Source organism: Papaver somniferum, unplaced genomic scaffold (genome assembly GCF_003573695.1).
Source record: "Papaver somniferum cultivar HN1 unplaced genomic scaffold, ASM357369v1 unplaced-scaffold_118, whole genome shotgun sequence".
Lineage (NCBI taxonomy): Eukaryota > Viridiplantae > Streptophyta > Magnoliopsida > Ranunculales > Papaveraceae > Papaver > Papaver somniferum.
This window is the reverse complement of record NW_020620825.1, coordinates 17,573,402-17,590,208: the sequence shown is the minus strand read 5'-3', so window position 1 is coordinate 17,590,208 and position 16,807 is coordinate 17,573,402. Positions and strand designations below refer to the sequence as shown.

The 16,807-nt window shown below is 43.6% G+C and overlaps 1 protein-coding gene across 1 annotated transcript; it reads left to right on the top strand.

Moving 5' to 3' along the window:
* Positions 1-324: 324 nt before the first annotated feature.
* LOC113330523 lies at positions 325-15,416 on the top strand. The gene is made up of 4 exons (XM_026577323.1): positions 325-356; positions 546-604; positions 731-1,213; positions 15,378-15,416. The coding sequence occupies exons 2-4, from the start codon at positions 554-556 to the stop codon at positions 15,414-15,416; spliced, it is 573 nt and encodes a 190-aa protein (XP_026433108.1). The 5' UTR covers positions 325-356; positions 546-553.
* Positions 15,417-16,807: the final 1,391 nt, after the last annotated feature.

The window sequence follows — 16,807 nt, the reverse complement described above, 5'->3', positions numbered from 1 at the left end:
ATGACCAATCCTTTTGTACGGCAATGGGTGTTGGTGGTGATGGCTCTTTTATTTCTGTGAATCTAAATTCACGAAATGATGTTGGCGATTGTTGAGATTATTAGTCCCACATTGTTGGGCAATCTAAGATCATGCGATTTATAATCTCGTAGGGCCTCTCCACTCATTGCCAATTGGTTTTGAGTTGGATGCCCGTATTCTTTAACAACGATTCTGCTGCGTTGTCCAATCTTTCTGATGAGGATCGAGTGGGACCCTCATTTCCTGAAGTCTTCCAGAATCTTCATTCTGCTATACTTAATCTGGTGACCAAGGGTTGAGCATGGTGGAAATTTCCAAAGTTGCAGCTATTAGGGGTATTTCCTTTATCTCTTTTGGCAGTTTAATCTTATTTTTACTTAGTAGGTTGGTAATAATAGTTGACCTGGGTATAGGCTTAGGTGTTGGTGACAAAAATTACGTGAGTACAAATTTAAATGTTATGTTTCATTCTTTGATTACGAGAAATTAATGACATGCGGATCAATAATATCTTCATTTACCAGGGGAAAAGATGGCTGAACTTGTTGTAGATGTGCTTCAAGTATTTGGATCAGCTATGAGGGTAAGATCCTATGTTGCTTATAGCTATTTGAAAATATATCTCATGAGTACCAAAAAAAGAAAAGAAAAGCATGCTTCCAATTTGCTTATGTAGACCAAATGAAATTGACCAAGCGGTACAATACAGGTCAACGGATACGACGATGTTCATGTTGTTGATACTTCATTCCGTTCGAAGTACTTTTTGTCCTCTGCTGACGGTCGTTTTCAGAACATAAAGTCTTCCCCACACAGAAAGCGTCCAAGGATAAGTAATGACAATTGTTTGACAACCTCACAAGAATATTGGGAAAAGGATGTTACTAACATGGAGTCTAATATTGTGCATAAAGTAACTATGCTCAATCTACCCGAAGACGTTTTCCAACTCTCGATTGAACGTCAACCTCATGAAGTAGATGTTACATTTCAAGATTCTGCGCAGGTCAAAGTTGTTTCTTCAGAACGGCGGAGAGAAAATACCGAATGTACAATGACTTCGAGTGATTCTCATTCATTTAGACCCATATTGCCATGGATAAATGGTCATGGAACAACTAACAATATTGTCTACAAGGGACTTATACGGCGGGTCCTTGGAATAGTGATGCAAAATCCTGGTATTCTAGAGGTATGTAATGTGTCATATTTAATTCGATATTTACCAAAACATATAATCAGATAAATTAGACTGCTCGTCACTCACTGTTGTTGTGTGTACATATTTCATCATCGAACACGTGTATATAGGAAGATACGTGGAGAGCATGCAGGCAAAGTCACCAAAACACGATGACACACGGACATAGCCAAGAAGCCTATCCCGGCGACGTAGGATCTTTGCCCGAACAAATCTAAGGGCAGAAGTTAAAAGATGCACCGAAAACACGATGTACTGCGGAGCACCAAATAACTCCCGAAGAGTTACTTTATCTCATCCCTAAAAGAAGCTAAGATCAACGGTGAAGAGAAAGTTGACTGACATGGACGTGACAGGGGCAGAAGACACTTGTCTGACACGAGCAGGCGCCTCAACTACCCGCATTAAACACTCTGAGCAGTATACGTGTCGATCAACCCGTGGAACGAACGAGGATGGCTCTGCGTGATCAAGTAATGAACAAAAACCTCCGCGTGATGGACACAAAACACAAGAAGATAAGGTTCCAACGGCCCTCAGAGATGGGTCCCACACTCTAACCCTATAAATACCCCCTCTCCACCAAGAGTGAGGGGATCGGAAAAATCAGGGAGAGAAGGAGAGAGAAATATTGTGAGTGTAAGTTAGTCCTTTACAATATACAGACCTATGTAAACTCCAAAGTCGCTCGACTATCCCTGTAACCATCAAGTATATAGTGAAACAACAACCCCGTGGATGTAGACCTTAGTGCTGAACCACGTAAACCCCAGTCTTATTTACATTTCAACACTTTATATTCGCCTAACGCTCCTTGAGTTTTACTTTTATACTTCGTTTTCTTTATCTTCCCCTGCGTAAATGCCCCTTGCAATGTTATTAGATGAGGCTACGATAAACCCGAGGGTTTTGAGCCAAGGAATCAATGCAATCGTATTATCAGTGTGAGACGGTACCTAGAGTGCGAACATTGTTTGTGAACATATAGATGCCTTCGTGATTTACGTGTTCACAATTTGGCGCTAGAAACAGGGACTTCGTCCCGGTAAAAGATTTATCTTATCCTGTGATTTCATATTAAATTAGCATATGATTGCTCTACTTCATTAGCTCTGGCAGTATCTGTAGAAGCCATTCAAACTGGTTAAAAGATTTATTGCTTAGATCCATGGATTTACATTTTTTAGATCTCGTCTGGACTTGTCTTTCCGATGGGTTTTTGAAAATTTCCAAAAAGATCTACGTGCATTTTCAAAGGGATCCTTTCACGTATCCACATACCTTCAATGAACCCGCATTTTTAAAAGTTCTCGGTGGCTCTCGGGCAATTTTTTTTCTTGGAGTAATGAATTTCGTAAACTAACCCGATCCGCACAAACATTTCTGTTTCTCGCTGTTTGAAATTCCCTTGTGCAGAAACAAAACGACAGCACGATTGAAAAGATGCAGGAAGCAGGAAAATCCAAAGCCTCGTCAAAGGAAGCACCAAGGACAACCCCGGTCATCACCCGGAGCAAGTAGAAAGAAGACAAAACCAAAATAACTAGTCAGAGACAGGACACTGCGGAAATCACTTCGCCTATGAATGCTAACTCCGTTGCAGCCGCGGCCCTCAGAGCAGCGGCAGCGAAGTACAGTACGGCAGCGGCAGCCCCAAAGGCTGCGGAAGCCAGCAAAACTCTTGTTACGAATCAATCTCACCAACCAAAACAAAGGGTGGATGAATCCAGAACACATCAACCCGCGCACCCGCCAACCTTCGGAATGCCACCAACAAACGAACAGAATAAAACTGTTCCGGTGAGCACTCCGCCCGATTTGGAATTGCCAATAATCGAAGCTGAACCTCCACCACCTTTAGTACAAACCATAGAAGAAGTCGGCACCATGGCCGTAGTAGCACGAGCGGGGACTCCCAATCAGGGGTCAAACCAATCACATCGACTGATGGCTGAGCTTGAAGAATTGAAGAAAAGCCAGCAGGTTTACTCAGATGCTGTAGTTCTGCTGGCCAGAGAAAACCAAGATTTAAAAGACCGGATTTCCCTAAGCACGAAGACCATCCAGCAACTTGATGAGGCAAATTCAAAGGAACCAGAACCAAATCGAGACCGAAGAGTCATCGTAGCATCCAATGGAGACACGGCTAGGGGAAGTAGCGCATCTGACCCAGATTACAATGACGGAGAGTCAGACTATCACGAGCAGAAGAGCGTAGGGAATCACCGCGCGATGGAAGAGCTACGTGATGAAATGATGGCCGAGATCAGGCAATTAAAAAGTAGACAAGGCGGGGGAAGGTTAGAAGAGGTCATGAGAGAGGCTAACTCCACGCCCCTAACTCGTCGCCTGGCCAACACCCCTATTTCGCTGAAATGCCCTGTCCCGACGTTCGAATGCTATGACGGATCCAGTTATCCCGCTGCACATATTCGGTATTATAACCGTGTCTTAGCTAGATGGAGTCAGAACGACGCCGTACTCTGTAGATACTTCCCGTGAAGCCTGAAGGGATCGGCATTGTCTTGGTTTGATAATCTGCCGCCAGACTCCATCCACTCCTACGACCAACTCGCAGAAAAGTTCTTAAGAACTTACATGTACAAGAAAACTGTTAACACCGGAATGGATAAGCTCTTTTCACTGGAAATTGGCTACAAGGAAACCACGAGGGAATACACTAACAGATGGCACAAGATCTGCCAGGCCATAGGAAGTGTGGAGCCAGTGGTAAGTATCAACTGCTACAATTGGGGATTAGACCGAATGAGTCCACTATTTGTTGAGATTCATGGAAGCCTGCCTAAGACAGAGGGAGATCTTCGAATAATTATTGAAAAGCACGCCCGTCTTGAAGAAATCCAGCGTGAAAACCCGAGGGCGTACACGCAGAGGTCTCACCGTACCAATTCAGCAGAACAAACCAATGGGGCCAAAAGGAATTGTTCAGTGGAGAGGCCTCACGAAGACAGGAAGGAACGAAGGGATGAACGACGAACAGGCGACCGAAAATTCGAAGATCAAGTTTACACGAATCTCAACGCTAGCTATGCTCGGATCCTGCGAGAGATCAAAGGAAGGGAAAACCTGGAGTGGCCATGGTCTAAGGGAAAACATCCCCCGAGAACCGAGAAGTCTAAAGATTACTGTGAATATCACTGCTTCAACGGACACCAGACCGAAAAATGTAAAAACCTCAAAATAATGATCCAAAAATTAATCGATGCTGGCGAGCTCAAACATTACGTACGAAAGGATGTCGCCGAGGATAGATCCAAACGAACCAAGCCAGTCCAACTTCCAGAAGGGAACCGCACAATCAACACCATCTCGTGTTCTGAAGCCGCAGGGCCCTCACTTACAACACATATAGGAAAGAGGTTACGGAAGCAGTTCGAAGACCATTGCGAATTGTATAAGATCGATGGGATAGAGGTGGACGAGCACGAAGAGTGGATGGACTCACCTATTATTTTCGATGCTGAAGATATCGAAGAAGATATGGAAGACCATAACGACCCCCTGGTCCTCACACTACCAGTGGCTAGATGTAACCTTAAAAAAATCCTCATAGACGGGGGAAGCTCAGTGAACGTTCTATTCTACGACGCATTCAAACGAATGAAGCTCCATGAAGAACATCTAATGACCTCTTATCACACCATCTACGGATTCAATGGAGCACCCACAAAGCCATTGGGATACATCGTGTTGCAAGTTGACGCTGGACCCATGAAGTTAGAAACACGATTCAGCGTGGTGGACGCCCCATCCCTCTACAACGCCATTATTGGACGAAAATGGTTACATAAAATCAAGGGAGTGGCGGCAACGTACTACCAATATCTCAGATTCCCAACACCTGAGGGAGTAATGGAAATCAAGGGAGATCGGGTCTCTGCAAGAGAGTGCCAAGCCACTCAGGATCGTATCAACAACGAACAAGAAGAGCAGCGAAAAACCCGAAGAATTAAAAATACAGAAGCCGCGAAAGAGAAGGCCATAGACCTGTTCCTCAACGAAACTACAGGAAAGGGATTGACAAAAGATGATAATGTACTAAGCACAGAGACAAGTACTTCAGTAGCCAACGAAGGACAGAAACATACCAAATAGCAATCAAAGAACGTCCCAGTCCTCGGGGATCTGAATCCGGTGTTCACGCCAGTAGAGCCCGTAAAAGAAATCAACATAGGAACGGAAGAAAACCAGAAGATGATCAAAGTAGGGACCATAATGGACGAAAGAAGAGAAGATTCTCTAACCAAATTACGTAAAGAATACGCGGATGTATTTGCCTGGAAGCTAGGAGATATGCCGGGGATTGACCCGAAAGTAATCCAACACGAGCTACGCATCATACCAGGCACACCCCCGTTCAGGCAAAAAATTAGAAAAGTTGCACCAGAGTATCATAAGGCAGTGGAAAAAGAACTTCGGAAACTACTAGACGCAGGATTTATCAAGGAAGTCAAGTACCCTACATGGATCTCTAACATGGTCGTCGTTCCTAAGAAAAATGGAGGGGTTAGAATATGCATCGATTTTACTAACCTCAACAAGGCATGTCCAAAGGACAGCTATCCCCTGCCAAGCATAGATCAGCTGGTAGAAGCACTAGAAGGATATGAAGAACTGTCATTCATGGATGGACATTCTGGCTACAACCAAGTAGCCCTGGCAGAAGAAGATCAGCCACACACAGCGTTTTACACCCCACATGGACTTTATTGCTACACTAGAATGCCCTTCGGACTTCGAAACGCAGGGGCAACATACCAAAGAATGGTCGATGCTATCTTCAGGCCATGGATTGGTAGTACCTTAGAAGTCTACGTTGACGATATGCTCGTCAAAAGTAAGCCGCGCAACGATCACCACCAGGATCTGAGAGATATCTTCGAAGCAATGAGAAAACATCACATGAAAGTGAATCCAGAGAAATGTACTTTCGGCGTCACCTCGGGGAAATTCCTCGGGTATCTGGTAACAAAAAGGGGCATTGAGGTAGACCCAGTAAAGATTCAGGCCATAGTAGAAATGCCATCCCCGAAGAATTTAAAAGAAGTGCAGAAACTCAATGGGTCCATCGCAGCCTTGGGAATATTTTTTTCCGATCCTCGGACAAATGCAAACATTTCTTCAATATTCTCAAAAAAGGGAGCAAGTTTGAATGGACCGCAAAATGCGAAGAAGCCTTCCAAAAAATCAAAGAACACCTAGCTTCAATTACGATCCTGCAGAAGCCGGATCCTGATGAGGTTTTGGCATTGTACATAGCAGCAACAGAAGACGCAGTCAGCGCAGTGTTGGTCAAAACCAATACGAAGATAGAACAGCCTATCTATTACGTCAGTAAGACCCTCAATTCTGCGGAAAGGAACTACACAAAGATCGAACAACTTATCCTATCATTGGTATGGGCTACTCAAAAGCTGAGAACCTACTTCCTAACTCACTTCGTCCGGGTCCCATGCAAATCACCACTGGAAGCAGTCCTCAAAAGCGCGGGAAAAGTGGGCAGAATAGCCAAGTGGAACACCCACCTGGACCAATTCAACATCATTCATGAAATTCAACATTCTCGAAAATCCCAAGTTTTGGCGGATTTCTTAGCAGACCTCCCCCTGGACAACGACGAAGAGATTAAGGGAATACCAGAAGCCGAGGAAGAAAGCAAGGATCCAATGGATATCCTCGAACCCGCGAGTCAAAGACAATGGGAAGTCTTCGTCGACGGTTCCAAAAATAAGGAAGGAGCAGGAATAGGCATTGTCATCACCACCCCAACCGGAGAAAGGATTGTACAGGCACTCAGGTTAGAATTCAAAGAGCATACCAACAACATCGTCGAATACGAGGCAGTCGTACATGCCCTCCGTGTAATAATAGAAATGGGGGTAACCAATGTAAGAATGACAAGTGATTCGCAGCTTGTCATACGGCAAATAGGGATCGAGTACAATGTGTACGATGACACCCTCTCAGCTTACATGGCCTTGGTCCAAACATTGGCATCACAAATTCCGAACATCAAGTTCCGGCACTTATGGAGAAGGGATCTCAGGCACGCGGATGCCCTAGCATATATATATCATCCATGTTGAAGGATAAAAACGTCGAAGCTATTAAAATAATAAGGGTATACGAGCCTTCGCTTGCATCTCAATTCTCCTTCGCTACCAATCAAGATACAGTGGAAGAAAATATCGAAGACCAGGTAGGAGAAGACATCCATAACGATTTTGACGAAGAAGATATCCTGTCAAGAGAAAATCAAGACGAAGACTTCAGCAACGAAGATGATTGGAGAATGGAGATCCACGCGTTTCTCGAAAAGGGAAGCTTACCCGCGGATCATAAACAAGCTAGTAAAATACTCTCCAAAGTAGGAAGATATGATCTCCGGGATGGGGTCCTGTACAACAAATCCTTCCTCGGACAGTTACTACGTTGCTTATCCCGGAAAGAGGGGCATCGAATTCTAAACGACATCCATTATGGTGACGCAGGGAATCATAGCGGCATGAGATCACTAGCCGACAAAGCAAAAACGCAAGGATATTACTGGCCCACAATGATACAGGATGCCACAAGGATGTCCCGACGATGTGAAGAATGTCAGCGCTTCGCCAAAAAGATACACGCGCCGGAAACAATGTTAAATTCTGTACATAGCCCGTGGCTATTTGCAAAATGGGGCATAGATATCGTCGGGCCTTTCGTCGAAGGGTCAGGGAAAAGACGATTTTTGATAGTAGCCACGGACTACTTCAGTAAATGGGTAGAAGCTAAAGCCTTAGCCAGGATCAGAGACGTGGATGTGTTTACTTTCATATTCCAGAACATCATTTGCAGGTTCGGCATACCAGCAGAAATCGTGTCCGATAATGGTAAGCAATTACAGGGGGAAAACATAGACATGCTCTTCGATACTTTCAAGAATAAGGAAGAACAAATCCACCCCCATATACCCTCAAAGCAATGGACAGGCGGAAGCCACTAACAAGACCCTCGCCCTTATCATCAAAAAACAATTAGACGAACATAAGGGGCGATGGTGTGAACAGTTGCATAATGTGTTATAGGCATACAGAACAACAAGAAGATCTGCCACTGGGGAATCCCTGTTTCTCCTCACTTATGGAGCTGAAGCAGTCATCCCAACAGAGATCCTCATGCCAACCACAAAGACCGAAGCATGGGAGAAAAATCTCACAACAGACATGATGTTAGAGAGATTGGACGATCTAGAAGGAAGAAGGGAAGCATCATTGCATAAGATGGAAAATTATCAACGAAGACTAGCAAGGGAGTACAACAAAAAGGTAAAGCTTCGAAATTTTGTAGAGGGGCATTATATGTTGAGAACAATCCCACAGTATCAACGAGAAAATAGATGGGGAAAGTTAGCACCTACGTGGGGAGGACCTTTTATAATACACGACATTGCGGGAAACGGTTCCTACTACCTTCGCAATCTGAAACGCGAGGTCCTCCGGCATCCTTGGAATGCTAAGTGGCTTAAACTATATTACCCATAGGAGCAACGCATCTTTGCATCTGCGTGAAGAAGACCAGAAGAAGAAGGCAGCGTGACCGCTCTACATGTTTCTATCTCTGGACGAGGAATTGCAGGCCTCAACCTATCAATCAAACAAGCTTTCTAAAATTCAAGTAAACAAAACCTATCAACGATATTGGGGAAAGTAGTTAATATACAATCTCTCAGGGTTCCCCCATCAGTGTCCATAAGTGTAAGACCAGGGGGAAGACACCCAGCAGAAAGAGATACCCAACCAATCTTAAGGAAACGGGTCGACGGAATGGGTGTATGTAAATATTTTAACCCCATATCCTAGAACGTTGCCTCGGCCCCCATCGTCTGGGAATCCTCTGGCCAAGGGTTCGCCAGCGGGGTGACAGGTCTCAAGACGATCACGAAGGTACCTCCCTTCGGTATCACACCCAAACACTTAAAAAACTCTTCTTTTGTTTTTAGCGTCCTTCATCACAATGCTTAAAATAAACAACAAACTGATATCGCAGGTATATCAAAAAAATGATCCATTTCATAAAGGTTGGTTACAAAAAGCGGCAAGGCCAATACAAGGAATACACATCAAAAATATTCTTTTTACAAAATACTAGCAAAATCTAACGGAAGGATAATGATGTCGCGGTCTCTACTTAGATGATGCCGCCCCATCAGCAGGGTTGTTCCGAAGAGTTGAAGGGACGCTCCCACCAGATGAGGGTCCCGAGGAGCCAGTCAAGGAAGCAGGTACTGGACAACGCGGATAGCTCTTCACGAGACCATGCTCGGTCTTAAGGCCAAGCTCAATCTTCTCCAGTATCTTGTTTGTCTCCTCAGCCAATTGACACTGAGCCTTATGCATAATAACTGTCGTCCGCTGTTGGGCTTGGGATAATAACGAAGATAGACGATTCACTTCTTTAGAAGAAGCACCAACGGCCTCCTCGCGGGATGCCGCCAAACTCTTAAAATGATTAGTCTGTTCTTCATGCTGCGCTAAGGAAGATTGATCCTTTTCAAATTTTTCATTTGCAACGCGGAGTTGTCCCTCGAGCTATTATTCAATGAGACTAAGTCGGCTTTTTTCTTTGAAAAAGACAACACCAGGAGTTAGCACATAAAAGACACAATCACACTCGATGAAATAGGGTTATACCTTCGACACAAGCCGAAGCCTCTTCATACTCATTAACAACCGCATCTCGCGCTTCATCAAGATGGTCATATTCCACGGATAATTTCTTATAATCTAGTTGAAGGTTGGTGAGAGTAAATTGACTGGCATCTAATTCTACCTGCTTCATCGAATCCATGTGACGAAGGTGGTTGACTTCGTTGTTTATCTCTGATACCCCTTTGCTAAGTCTGTACATACATACTTCAATATTTCTCTCAGACTCAGCCTGGCGAGCTATTTCAGCACGAGACGCAGCAAGGGCCTTGCTTAGAGCCCCAACTTCGGCTCGGACATCGTCCCTTTCTCTGGTAAGACACAACATGCTCTCCTTAACTCCCGGAAAAGGAAGGTAGCGAGCCTTTCGTAATTCCTCTTCCAGAAGATGTATCCTAGACTCCAACAATGAAGTGCGCTCACGGGATTCCCGCAGATTCTCACGTGTCCACAACAGTGTACCATTGAACAAAGTACGGTCATGGTTATACAGATTCTGCATATCAACTATTTGAACATGCCTTGCGCGCCATCCCTCAGCCCGAGCGTCTCACTTTTTGGCTTCGCTCTTAATTTTCTCGACCAGCTCTTTGATACGAGATTTTTGTCGTGCCCTTTCGTTTCGAAGCCATATCAGCTCGGGGACGCCACCCATTGGAGATAGGGTGGGGAGACTCAGACAGAACAACTAAGTAATATAGAGGAATTACGACGCACTGCGAGGGTAAAAGAGGAAAAAGAACCAAACCTGTGAAAGCTGAAACTTGGCCGCGAGTTTGCTCTAACTCAGCGCGAACGGCAGCAAGCTCTAAACGAAGACCAGCCTCCGCTTCACCCAGCCTTTCTTTCTCTTTAAGGCTTTTCTTCAGTTCTTCTATTTCCACCTCAGCCGCAGATAATTCCTTTTCTCTGTGATGAAGCTTAGACTCCAGCTTCAAAGATTTCGCTTTAAAGAATTGATACAACACATGGTTACAATGCTCACTCCTCATCATATACACATCAAAACGGCAAACATTATTACACCGAAGGATTCAATCGTCACGAAGAGATATGTACGAAGACTTACCTCCAAGACACGCTGCTGAGGAAAACCATATTGGTACCCATCGTCTATGGCCATCATATCCGCGACAGAAGTAGGAGGCTCCGATACGAGGGTAGCTTCGGGAACACTCAAGCTTTTCCCCCACATCTCAGATACCCGCGCCTTGGAAGATAGTTCCATCATCCGACGGGTATACGCATCGGAATCCTTTTCACCAGCAACCACCGGGGCAGGATGAGGGACAAACAGCAGACCCTTTTTCTTGAGCCAATCCATTATGGCGTCCTCACCCTCAAACGACAGCGAATGAGGGAAATCCTCGGAAGGCGAGTCAATCACGGACTTCCCCTTTGCTGATATTGCCTCATCATCACAAGTTTCGGCATCAACATGTGCATCATGATCATCCGCGCCCCCATCCTGAACAGCAGCGTCTTCCTTACCAGAACCCCCGAGCACATCCCAATCATCATTGGGGGAAAGAAGAGAGAAGTCTTCAGGAAAATCGAGAGCATCGTCAAAGAGTTCCCCTGCGGAATAAATCCTGTCAAAAGAGAACTCTTGAGAAATGGTGGGGAGAGTTTCCGCAGCATCACCAGCAGGAACAGACATATCAGCGATAACACTGCCGTCAACTACCGCGGCATTATTTCTTCCCTCATCACCATCACAACCCGCACAAATCTCCTCCTCGACATTGAGAGGGGAAGTATCAGTGCGTTCTTCCCCATCAGAAATCTCCTCATCCTCGGCAAACTCTTCGTTTACCGGACTGGTAACTTCTTCATGAACCTCAGCCTCACCCGTCACAATGGTAGAAGACTGCTTCGACCCAATCTTTTTCTTCTTCGACACCTGCAAACCAACACGTTCCACAAAAAGAGTTATTTTTTTTCCTCGAACAGTTTGATTTTTTAAAGGAGGAGAGGCGCGGCCAGAATCTGCATACCTTGGCAGTAGTGGCACTCTTCGGTGAAATTATAGCACCAGAACCTTCCTCCTCGTCTCCTTCAACGACGTCGAGGGCATAAGGAAAGTTCATACCTTCGAAATTTAAATGCCAGGGAAAGAAATATCCATAACGAGCAGGAGGAGATTCACGTGGCCTGCTACTCTCAGAAGGACGCCAACCGCGCGGACCGGGAATCCAACCGTACGCCCAAGGACCAACAATTTCAATAACAGTAGCATGCCACTCATAATCATGGTCACGCTTGATCCTCTCACGTGCCGGAAAAAGTTTCGGCTGACTAGACCCCTCGGTGCCTGGAACATACTTCAGTTTGGCATCGCTCACCTCACTTAACAGACGAATTTCGCCCCGAGGAGCAGCGAGATTCCGAAGGCTAATACTCCATGGTTTACGGTTCCTACTATTGACGTAATCACCGAAGGATTTGTTGAAGTTTTCAGGTGTATATCATTCCCTCTCCGCGGGATTTGGAACGTAACACGTCATCGTCGTCTCCCCCTTACTCCGCAGATAACACTCCCTCAGTGCACGGAGATAATTCCCCGATAATTGCGACACATAACGACTGTGAGTATTGGTGGAAGAGCCTTCACGACCAGCAAGCACATCGTAATAAAAGGAGTCACCAGACTTGTACAACGGAAATATAAGACCCGCCTCGAAGGCTCCAACCGTAGTCAACAAGTGAAACTCATCAAACTGATACTTCGAGATGAGCTCATAAGTAATATCATCCTCAGGGGCATAGAAACGAACCTCGAAGGCTTGAAGCTCATGCTTTTCCTTGAAAACTTCAAGGTCAATATGCTTGAACGTAACTTTCTTCTTGCTAACCGAAACGCTGCGTATCACCGGGGCAGCCTCATCCTCTTCCGCGGGATCAGATGAACCAATAAAAGCCTCGGAAGCTCTTCTTTTCAAAGAAGGATTCTTAGAAGATTCAGCTCTCGGGACACCACCTTTGGTGTTCTTACCTTTGAAAGAAAGTATTGGAGGTGGTGGCAGAGGGTGCTGCACGGGCACTACAGAACGCAGAGGAGGAACATCAAAGGCGACAGCACGAGGAGGGGTCTGCGTACACCTAACGTCATCACGAGGACGAGAAACCGCACGATCGGAAGCGTTTCGAGACCTGGAAGGATTTTTTGAGGGACCCTCTTTCCTAGGAGGAGAGGCCTTCGCCCCAGAAGAAGAAACTCTAATACCACGGGGATCCATTTGAGACTCTCTGCGCGGAGGGGATCTCGATAGACTAGAACCCGGAGTTTGATAAGGAAGCCGCGGACGGTCAGACATGGCTGCGAAGAGGTACAACACAAACAAGTTAGAAACAAACACAAGGACATCACCAAAGATCAAAAAACCACATAAATAGCAGTCCATCTCAACATAACACAGAAACCCTAAAACTAGCGTACATGCTTGAAATTCCCCAAAACCCTAAAACCCTAAACTCAAAAGTCCAATCAATACAAGTAAAACAATGGCCTCCTCGATTTGAGACGAAGAACAGGGGAAAACTAGCATACAAGCATTAAAAGAGGTTCTTCATCACAAACAAGGGACGACAGCAGCAGAAATAGGAGGCTACGATACGATCAACAACATAAAATTTACAATCAACACATCTTAAAACAACAGGAACAAAGAAAAGAAACCTTACCACCACAAACAGCAGCAGGAAGAGGACAACAAATCAGAAACAAAGAAGAAGCGAGCGTGATTAATGCTAAGGCAGAGAGAATTTAATGGTTGAAGAACAAAGAATGAAGACTGACATGGAGAATGAAATTAATTTTTAGGGAGAATGAAATTAATTCTTCTTCTCTCCTTAATATACTCGAAAGAAAGAGAAGGAAATTAATGGAGGAATGGGAAATGTGCCCATTAAATGAGCAGTTAATGCACGAATAAGAAACATGCCCAAGTATCAGGAGAAGTTATTAGGAGAGAGGAAGAATATGTAACATCTGTTTTCTTCAATGCTCCCACTAAACATTCAAGCCCGAAGAAAAGGGGCAAATTGTGTGTACATATTTCATCATCGAACACGTGTATATAGGAAGATACGTGGAGAGCATGCAGGCAAAGTCATCAAAACACGATGACACACGCCCATAGCCAAGAAGCCTATCCCGGCGACGTAGGATCTTTACCCGAACAAATCTAAGGGTAGAAGTTAAAATATGCACCGAAAACACGATGTACTGCGTAGCACCAAATAACTCCCGAAGAGTTACTTTATCTCATCCCCAAAAGAAGCTAAGATCAACGGTGAAGAGAAAGTTAACTGACATGGACGTGACAGGGGCAGAAGACACTTGTCTGACACGAGCAGGCGCCTCAACTACCCGCATTAAACACTCTGAGCAGTACACGTGTCGATCAACCCGTGGAACGAACGAGGATGGCTCTGCGTGATCAAGTAATGAACGAAGACCTCCGCGTGATGGACACAAAACACAAGAAGATAAGGTTACAACGGCCCTCAGAGATGGGTCCCACACTCTAACCCTATAAATACCCCCTCTCCACCAAGAGTGAGGGGATCGGAAAAATCAGGGAGAGAAGGAGAGAGAAAGATTGTGAGTGTAAGTTAGTCCTTTACAATATACAGACCTATGTAAACTCCAAAGTCGCTCGACTATCCCTGTAACCATCAAGTATATAGTGAAACAACAACCCCGTGGATGTAGGCCTTAGTGCTGAACCACGTAAACCCCAGTCTTATTTACATTTCAACACTTTATATTCGCCTAACGCTCCTTGAGTTTTACTTTTATACTTCGTTTTCTTTATCTTCCCCTGCGTAAATGCCCCTCGCAATGTTATTAGATGAGGCTATGATAAACCCGAGGGTTTTGAGCCAAGGAATCAATGCAATCGTATTATCAGTGTGAGACGGTACCTAGAGTGCGAACATTGTTTGTGAACATATAGATGACTTCGTGATTTACGTGTTCACAGTTGTAATCATCTATGCATATAGTTTCTTATGCATGATAATTCAGTAGATTTTTTTTTTATTGATAAAGTTTTTCACTTTCGATGTACAACAAATCAAGCACGGTTTACTTTTCTTCTTTGGTTCTTATTACTCTTCTCTCTTAGTTAACATCATAATTAGCCGTAGCTTTTATTTAAATCAGATTTTAGGATTACTTGGTTAAATAATGAGTTTTTTGTAGTATTTTGCTGTTTTTTGTTCTGCGGAGCCTGCAACATTTCAATATTGTGCAATTTTGCCAACATATAACTTGAGAAAATCCTTTGTTGAATTCTGTTGAAATTACAATTTTAATGCCACCATCACATTGTGTTGTTGTCTTGTTCAAGGGGAGTGGGACTTCATTTTTAGAAGGATGGATGGTAAATTTAGTATTAGTTAGCCGTTGGATTTTAATGTTTGCTTTATAATTGTGGCAATATGACGTTATCCAGCAGATGAACACATTGAATCCTTAGGTATGTATGTTATATATAAAGGAAAATTTGTCATTTGGTCCTAGGCCCAAATAAATAGTTATAGTAGGGTCCTTTCAGAAAAACAAGTTATCTATAGGTCCATAGTAATTTAATATTGTTCAATTACCCCGTTATCCTTGGTCTTTCGTACGTGTGCTAACAAAAAGACTAAAAATTTAGTTCTCTCTCCAGAAACACAATGTTTCTCTCGGTTTCTTCTTCTTCCTTTTGCTCGTTCTCTTCTCTTTTGTTCGCTGGTAATTGCAGTGAAGATCCAAGATCGAAAATCAGTGGTTTCCCATATTAAATCTTCAAACACTACTGAAATCATCAAAATCCTGATTTTTAGTAAAAAAATTACAAAAATCTATTGAATTGATGACCTAAACTTTTCAATTTCAAGCAATAAATAAGAAAATCTACACAACAATGGTGACAACAAGAAGAAAATCAACAGAAAACTAAAGGAGGAGTGATAGAAGATGATTTCGAAGATTCAGAATCATAATTTTTTTTTAAAGTTTGATCCAGCGGTACATATATGATGTACTGGAAAAAAAAATCTTAGTTTGATTTGTTATTATTCATAAATTCGTCAGTTACTTTACTTTGACATGCAGTCGATTTTTACAATGTGAACTGTTCATATACGTTGTACTAAAATTTTTAGTGACTTTCATATATTCATCACTTATTCGTACATTTATGATTTATATTGTTTACTGCAAGGAAAATTCGAGAGCAATTGCACGATACTGCAAAACTTAAGTGAAACTTTTTCAGTACATATTTTTTATACTGCTTTGATTTGATTTGACTTAGGAATGTCAAATAAATAAGAAAATGATCATTTAACAAGACCAAGAAGCAAAACAAAAACATAAAAAGAAAAAGAAATAACAGAAACTTTTGGACAACTAGATTCGCACTTTCCTCCTCCAAGTTACAAAATTTACCATTGACATTAGTTACTGGAATCCTCTTTTTTCAAGAATCCTCACAGTAATCTGGACATGCCTCCCATAACATAAAACAAACCTTAGTGGAATATGCTTAGTGCCATGAGTTTCCAGCTTTCCCTACCACCCAACGAGCCACTACTAGCCGAAACACTCCCTACTGCTCCACTTCCGTTGAACCTTTTCCTCCCAAGGCACCAACAGCCTCGTCATAAGAAATGTCGAAAATGTCAGATCCAATTCAATCTGTCCTCTTCGAGTCTACACCAACACTGTCAGCAGCGACCTCATCATTCTGAGGCACCACTCAAAATCCAGGGAATTGAATGAGGCACATTTTTTAGTACAACATATATGTACTGTTTAATGACTACTCTGCGAAGTAGCTTGAGAGATTCCACTGTAGTGCTAGTGGCTGCATGGGCTTCATGA

Bases quoted from the DNA above. Each gene is read 5' to 3' on its own strand.
- LOC113330523 (XM_026577323.1), top strand. From the start codon at position 554: ATGGCTGAACTTGTTGTAGATGTGCTTCAAGTATTTGGATCAGCTATG. The intron at 605-730 runs GTAAGATCCTAT...GGTACAATACAG, and splicing joins TATTTGGATCAGCTATGAGG to GTCAACGGATACGACGATGT. The intron at 1,214-15,377 runs GTATGTAATGTG...TAATTGTGGCAA, and splicing joins AAAATCCTGGTATTCTAGAG to TATGACGTTATCCAGCAGAT.